We start from the raw sequence: 8,552 nt of genomic DNA, 5'->3' as shown, positions 1-8,552 counted from the left end.
CAGCAGATCAAGCGAAGAAGCATGGAGCACCACAGGACGCGTTGGAGACGCTCATCAAGACTGCGGAGAAACGCTCCCTTCGGGACGTGGTTTTAAGTTTTATTCAGACGTTTTTGGAGAAGTTCTGTTCGCTCCAACTTGGACTTTCCGCCAACCGCGCGGCGATTGACGGGCCGCACAACAATTTGACAGAAGAACTGGACTGAAAAGCACTAGGAGCGGCCAAGGATAAGCACCAATATCGGAGACGGTGAAGCGGACTGGGCATGAATTAGGGGGTCCCGTGGTAACATTTCACTTTGTTTTGGACGAACCAGAGGGTTGTGTTGCGCTGTGTGAAAACACCCACTTGTTCCATGTCACATGCGATTACGGGGACGAGTTTTCTGCAAGGAACCTGACCGTGGAAAAGAACTGAACACCTCGGAACAATGGTGAAGTTTCATAACTCGGACCTATGGATAGCCTGGTTGCTCATTTTCTGCATGGAGGGTGAGTTTTTACTTAAAAAAAAAACTAAACTTGCAAAGTTTATAAATAATAATAAAGGCATCACGTGGATTAATCATATGGTGGTTGGGGGGGCTTATAAGCATGTGGAATTGTGACGTTGGGCGTGTGCCACAGCGCTTTTTTATCCTCCCTCTCTCCCTCCCTCCAAGCCCGTTTCCATCTCCCTTAGTACTTATCATACCGGGCAGTCAAATCCCCACATTTCCAGCAAAGTAAAGAACTGATTCTGAATGACAAATGACTTTCTTTTTCATCACTCCGCATGCGAGCGCCTCTGTCCACGGTACTTACGACTGTGCACGTATTTATCTCATGCGCGCGCTCGTCTTCTCTCAAACTATTGACAATAAGTATACTAGTATTGTCTCTCTCTGTCTTTCTCTTTCTCTCTGTCTCTCTGTCTCTCTCTCTCTCTCTCTCTCTCTCTCTCTCTCTCTCTCTCTCAGTCTCTCTCCCCTCTCTCTCTCTCAGTCTCTCCCCCCCCCCCCCCTCTCTCTCTCTCTCTCTCTCTCTCTCTCTCTCTCTCTCTCTCTCTCTCTCTCTCTCTCTCTCTCTCTCTCTCTCTCTCTCTCTCTCTCTCTCTCCTCTCTCTCTCTCTCTCTCCTCTCTCTCTCTCTCTCTCTCTCTCCTCTCCCCCTCTCTCTCTCCCCTCTCTCTCATCTCTCAGTCTCTCCTCAGTCTCTCTCCTCTCTCTCTCTCATCTCTCTCTCTCTCAGTCTCTCTCTCTCACTCTCTCTCTCTCTCTCTCTCTCTCTCGCTCTCTCTCTCTCACTCTCTCTCTCTCTCTCCCTCCCTCTCTCAGTCTCTCTCTCTCAGTCTCTCTCTCTCAGTCTCTCTCTCTCCCTCTCTCTCTCTCTCTCTCTCTCTCTCTCTCTCTCTCTCTCTCTCTCTCTCTCTCTCACTCTCTCTCTCTCCCTTCTTAAATCTGATACATCTACAGCCCACGCAACTGTTGCAAATACACATGGAGTAATTTGAAATAGACACTAAGACTGGGTGGTCAGGCTGCACTAGTAATCCCCACGATTAACGGCAAACCTTTTGACCAGGCTGTACCACGCTTTTACAAGCAAAGTGTGCGACCTTACATCACTTGCCAGGCCTTTTCATTCAAAGGATGCAAGTAAACATGAAAGCAATGCGAGTTAGTCGTTTTCATCTTAGATAGCCACGGTTCTTTGGAATTTAAATCAAACTCATGTTTTTTTTTTTCTCAGTAAAATGGCTAGGCCTATTCAATTGTAGTTTCTAGCCTTCAAAACCAAACAAACAAACAAACAAACAGCATAAGCTCTATTTTCTCAAACTGATTGGTTCAGCTATTGTCACAATGTAACCCTCTTGGCAATATCAGCACAGAGCGGCTCTGTGTGTGTACCCAGATTTATTGTTGCACCCAAAACAACCCTCAAGGGTTGTGGTTCAGTAATTGAGCTTCAATTAATTGAGTACATGGTGGTGGTGGACCCGGTCTTTTAAACCACTATTTTAGGTACCACAGAACACTGCTCATTTATAAATGCAATGGAAATGTTCAGATTATCCAACAGCTCACATGACATTGTCCATCTGTTTATACAACAACTCGGGGATGTTTGCAGAGCGCTTTGGCATTCAGGGCGTGCATACTGACATCAAGCTGAAATTGCACTTTCTTTGTGAACTTTATAACCTTTTAAAGTTTGAAAAGACACATCCAGAAATGTCAATTTTTATCGGTCTGCCACTGAAAAGATGCAAGATCTTGTAATGTCTTTGAAATGTCCATTATGAAAATTGCATTTTTTTCTATCAAAATGATAAATATTTTATTGTTTAGAGAGGCAGATTATATGATGGCTTTTCATTTTTTTTGCCAGGTTCCATGTTATATTTGGTTCTCTGGTGTGAAATCAAACAGAAGATGAGTGCATATGACACATAGTAAAGTTGATTGGGGAGCATTGGTGACATTTTATGTGACAAACTTTAAACTGTCAAATTTATATTGCTGGACTCTGAGGTGCATACACAAGTAGGCACTGTATTTATACTAACAGAACAGTCTTTAAAAAACCATTACTTCTTGTCTTGTAACCACTCTGTACGTAAGTTTGTTAAAATGTTCAATTCATATCAGTATCAGACTAATATTTTTTTTATACAGCATCCTATCAGACTGACCTAATCCAATATTTTTGACTGTTATGTCATAAGATAGGTCTGTTAAAAGTGAAAAGCTTAAATTCCAACTTCTTCAGTTCATTCATTCATTTTCCCTACCGCATATCCTCATAAGGGTTGCAGGGGGTGATATAATATTTAGATTTTTTTAATAAATTGATTAAAAGAACTGGATTAAAAGCCCTGAATATTCAGTTTTTTATAGATCTAAAACAATGTTTATTTTAGCTTTTTTAAAATATATTTTAGATTTTACAAAATGATTTTTGAACAAAAAACAGAAAAAAATGATTAAAAAATTACAATTATTGATTTAAAAGGGGGAAAATCAGGAAATTTAATATACATCGATACCCTTCATTTTAATTTGATCCTAAAACAGAAAGTCGGCACTCATGATTTACTTTCCCGGGCCACACAAAATGATGCGGCGGGCCAGATTTGGCCCCCGGGCCGCCACTTTGACACGTGGTATAGGCAATTTAGAGTGTCCAACCAGCATACCGTGCATGTTTTTAGGATGTGGGTGGAAACCGGAGTACCCGGAGAAAACACGCAAACCCGAGAAGAACATGCAAACTCCTGACAGGAAGGTCCTGACCTGGGATCAAACCCTCAATCCTAGAACTGTGAGGCCAATGCACTTACCACTTGCCAACCGGGCCACCTTAACTTCTTTAGTGTAAGTTAAAAATGAGACTAGAGATCCAGGGCTTTTAGTAGTGACAAGCCACACACACACATTATTCCATCATTCCAATTTCTGAGGAAGACACAGTACAAGATGCTGTCTTTCAATTCATCTAACTTAGAAGGTGCCTCCAACTGAGTAAATCCCACTAAAGCTTAATTCATGTGATAAATAAATCCTCTCTATGTCAGTTTTATCTCATAAGCAGCATTTTCCTACTGCTCTTTCCGCCTGCTGCTAAAAAGGAGCAGCTGGAACATGAGTGTTGGGCAGATGGAACTTTCCACCTCGATTATTTTTCTCACTAAAAATAGGCTCTCAAAAAATTAAAAGACCGCTGGGACCGTTGGGAAAGTGCATGTTCGTGTGTGTATGTACGTATGTTTTGAGCGACAGAGGCGTGGAAAACTTCAGATGAGGTGGCCCTCAGATGACGGCGGCAGCAGCCGTCATGGGAGGAAAAATGAATAAATGATGGGCAGATATTTGGAGGAGGGAAAGCACAGCAGTCGCCACGTTCTGCAGCCTCTTAAGCACACATTAAACCAGGCCCCAAAGGCTGTTCGGCAGTTGGCCAAGCATCTGGGGCAAACATCTGACGTGGTCACCAAGGTGTTTGGGCATTTGAGGTTTTGACTGAGTTGGGACTTTTGTTCAGTGTGTCACATGAGAAAGTCACAAGTTTGCAGGTAAATGCATTTCTAATGATATTCCATCATTACCCTGGCTGTATATGTCAGGAGCAGCTCGTTTGTCCCTCCTGGCTTGCCGTTAGGCTAGAGCAGCTGCGAGTGATTCTTGATTACTTCCTGATGTGGGTATTTAAGCACCACGGAAGTGGTAGTCATTGTCGGATCGTCCTGCGTGATACTGCATACATCGCTGCAAAGGTACTGGTCTCCATGCTCCGGTTTTGTTTCGTTTTGGGATGTTCAAGTCCTTGTTATTTTGTAAGGCCGTTTCAGTCATTAAAGTTACTATCATGAGCACAGTTCGTCTCGTGCCCTCCTGCTTCCCCGCTACTGGGTCCAAATCCCTCCGACCGCGCCACGACGTCGCGGCGCGATCGTAACAGTATATTACATTAATTGTCCCTAGCCCTAATCTACAAAGTAAATTTTTTGAAAATAAAGACATTATATAGTCTATTTTACACATACAGCAAGGCGACTTTGTTTTATGTGGATTGCAAACGTGTGTTTGGCAAGAATCAGCAAACCGCGACATCATCACTCTTAAAGTGAAGTATGAAAACGATGATATCTGCAAACTTGCAGAAACGATTTGCATTCAGATGAGATGAAGTCTTAGATTGATGCTGCTTATCAATTGAGGGCACGTGTGTGCATGTGTGTGGGTGTGCACCCTGGTCTCATAAATATTTAGAGCCATCTCTCTTATGTCGTTCACACTTTGCTGCTTTTGAAGCTTTGACAGGATCTTTGCAGATGGGACCTGAACTTCACAACAGTAAAGTAAAGGACATTTTGCACATGCAATGTTAAGGTAGATGAAGGAACACCTGTTGGATTGATTTAAATATATATTTTTTATTTTGTTGTATGTTCTAAAAGCAAACAATTGTCATCAACAGTGCCCATGAAATGTAGGTTTTTTTGTGCCAGAGCCAGGCGCAACGACAATTTTTGACTTTTACTATACGGTCAACCTGTGTGGAGTTTGCATGATCTCCCTGGGCCTGCGTGGGTTTTCTCCAGGGACTCCGGTCTCCTCCCACATTCCAAAAACATGCAAAATACTCAATCCAGTAATCCCTCCAATTTTGCGGAAATTGTAGACCAGACATGGCTACGATAATCAAAAATCTATCATATTATGTTTTTTCGCCTATCCAAAAATACAATTACACAAGTACAATTATCAAGAAGTGTATTTATGAAATGTTATAATTCTAGGCATATAAAAAGACTGTAATGTATATCTAAATATAATCTACATATATACAAAAATGTAAATACTGTAAAGTACTATACTCACAGTGAAAATAGTTCATCTCCGCTTGAATATCTGCCACATTTCCTGTTGTCTCATTTTTATTTGGGTGCATTTTTATTTTATCTGTGCAAACCTAACATAATAGATTGCTAGATTTCACACTTTATATGCAGAAATCATTGTCAATTGACTTTATGAATGTTCACCCCTTACCGTTTATTTACGTGCATGATGTATTGCAGCAGTCAGTTTTTGCTATTTTAGTGGCAGTGTTTTTTTTATTGTGAACCTTTATGAGCTCAGATCAATGTTGAAGGAAATGCTTCTGTGTAGATCTTAAAACCATAGGTATTTATGTCTTCCTTAGTCCACACATGTCGCCCCGCCAAATAAATTACAGTTGATTCCAAAGGATCATGAAGTGCCAAGGCACTATTGACTACTTCCAGTGAATTGTAGTGGTTGGTTTAATGGCTAGTATAATTCTTTTCAAACCATTATACTAAATTTTCTATAACTACTTATACTAATTATCTGATCTGTTCATGTATATTAGTATATTCCTCTGGGATTAGATGGCCAATGTCAACAGGTTTCATGTTTGTGACCCATATGTTGTACTGTATAGGAGTGTATGAAAGATCACTGCAGGCCTCCATCACTAATTTAAAATTGATTGGTAATTGATCTACACAATGATGAAATGACCTCAAGCCTCTTGATAAGCTGGACAACATAGATCCTGTGACCTCTACTGTACACATTCGAGCAACATGTTCTCATAAATGTGATGAGCAGTATATATAATATCATACAAAATAGTTGATTAAAGTTTTGTAACGATTTGATTCTCAAAATGTCTTCCAGAGCAATTTGAGATACGAGTAAAATTTCGGGCAAATATTTATCTTGAAATACAAGACACATTTTGATATACAAGCATACAGCGGACGCGAGAGGCTGCTCATAAGAACATCATGGGCACTGTCTTTCTGGTCGCAACTCCCTCGTGTAATGTCTCTACGAGCACTGGGCGGAGCGTTGCATTTTTTTCAGTGTTTTTTTTTTCCTGTTAGTCATTGTGAATGGCGGAGCGATCGCTAATACGAGAGGAGTATATACAAGTTCTCGTTGGCAAGTGGTCGTGCGTTATCGTATTGTGAGGACATTTATGTGCATCATTTTGGGAATATTTTGAAGGGAAGACAAAAGCAAACAACCCTCGATAGGTTGCATCTGAAAGTCAGGGTGGAGGCGGGGCAAATAGAGCAAACCCGGGAGAAGAGAGGTATCAAAAAGTGTGTCTGTATCGCAATCCAAGTTCATTTCAATTTGTTTATGTTATGTTACGAGCGCGTTGCCGTGCAAAAAGTCCCCGCCCCCTCTCTCTCCCCTCCGATAAATCTGTCTAATTTTAGTACTATTAAACACATTTCAGTACTATTAAACCACTAGTTATTTGTTGCTTTGTTAGTAGATGGCAAATTAGAACAAATCAAAATGTTTTTCCAATCCAATATCCTGTTTTTGGTGTTTTTTTCAGATGGTTGGAACGAATTAATTTGTTTTTAGTTCATTCCTATGGGAAACGTTCATTTGAGTTACGAGTAAATCGACGTACGAGCTCAGTCCTGGAACGAATTAAGCTCGTATCTCGAGGTACCACTAGCATTGCTTTTGATACGTACTAAATGTACAGCAGGGTTCTCAACTCATTTATTAAGCGTGTCTCACACTTATCAGGCCATTGTCACGCCCTACCCCACACCTTACATTTCTCTTGCATCAAAAAGTATAACGAAACCACTGTCATGTAAAAAATAATAAGTTTGCCTACAGAAAAGTTGCAGATGGATAGATGTGTATACAACATAATTTTAATATTTCTTTTCAATAGACAAAAGATTATTTGAAAATGAATTAAATAAACGATGGGACATTTTCATAAAAGAAACATACGCACCAGGAGCCCCAATCAGTCAGACTAGGGCATTAGGAGGCATGAAACATGTCATCCCTGCCGTACAACATCCGCATTATGTCCAATTGATTCTATTTGTGAACGGAACAGGTCATTTTCTGGAGAATTTACAGCCCGTGATTGGTATTCTTAATGACCTCTCTGTTATTTGACTCCTTTACAAGTGTTCAATACAAACATCTAGGCGAACAGGAAGGGTTACTCATTGTTCTTTCAAAAATGATAAAAATTTGAACCCTCTTTAGAACCTGTATTGTCATCAATGTTAGTGAATACAATTAAAATGATGTACTTCATATTCTTAAATTGTGTAGTTTGAGCTGTCACCATCTTTCACTATGAGCTGGGAGAAAGGTCATTTCTTTTGTATTAGTGTTTCTTTCTTTGCACAATTAATTAAGCTATCAACTTGAAGTCTGGCAAAGAGAAAATTCTAACGTTTTGCTCCAAAATGTCTTCTTCATTATGGGTGAGGGGATAATTTTGATAAGTACCTGTACACACAGACCATTACATTCATTCTTACAAATGCAAAATTGCAACACATCCATTTTACCACCAATATAATGATTGAGAATAAATTTAGCATTCAAACGCATCTGCTACTCAGACATTTAAAAAGAAGAAGAAGCAGCTCTTTACATTGTGAGTATACAGTACCATATTTTTTGGCCACATTTGAGTATTGATCGCACCGGCCAGAAAATGCTCAAAGAAAGGAAAAAACAAACGTATATAAGTCAAACTTGATATTAAGCTTGTGGGAGTGGGCAGAGGAAGTGAGAATAGACCTGTGGAAGACTTGCATGGAGGTTTTTGGGTCTTTGTTGTTCACTTCGGCTACGGTGGACAGTAGCTGTTATTTGTTTTTGAATTCCAAATAAATGATTAAAAACCTGACAAAGCTGTCGACCTCTTTGTCTGTTAAAATATATTTTATAACATCACCTGTTGCTCCTCTATGCTCACAGTTCGGATCGTTTCACAAAGGATTCTTCCCTGTTATGCCTTACAAGCATGTTGCTTCACCTAAAGATGTTACTGCGTCTAAATGACAATGGAAAATGATCATCGGGAAGGTCCAAGTTCTTGAAATGGCAAAGAAAGGGAACTTTTGTGCTGCCACCTCGCTCAATTTTAGAGTAAATGAGTCTACCATTCGATCTATCAAGAAGTTCGAGCCTAACATTACTTAGACGTCTTCCATCACTTTTAATAAGACAGCAAATAGGGTATTACATCTCATAA

The 8,552-nt window shown here is 40.1% G+C and overlaps 1 protein-coding gene across 2 annotated transcripts in view; it reads left to right on the top strand.

Moving 5' to 3' along the window:
- Positions 1-5: 5 nt before the first annotated feature.
- Positions 6-8,552, top strand: part of igsf11 (immunoglobulin superfamily member 11) — a 79,449-nt gene continuing 70,902 nt past the window's right edge. For both annotated transcript variants that reach the window (XM_077611950.1, XM_077611949.1), the window contains exon 1: positions 6-492. In XM_077611950.1, the coding sequence (XP_077468076.1) occupies positions 432-492 (61 nt within the window). In that variant the 5' untranslated portion in view covers positions 6-431. The remainder of the gene's footprint in view (positions 493-8,552) is intronic.

Source organism: Stigmatopora argus, chromosome 10 (genome assembly GCF_051989625.1).
Source record: "Stigmatopora argus isolate UIUO_Sarg chromosome 10, RoL_Sarg_1.0, whole genome shotgun sequence".
NCBI lineage: Eukaryota > Metazoa > Chordata > Actinopteri > Syngnathiformes > Syngnathidae > Stigmatopora > Stigmatopora argus.
Note: the sequence above shows the minus strand (reverse complement) of the source record. Positions and strands in the feature narration are given on the sequence as shown.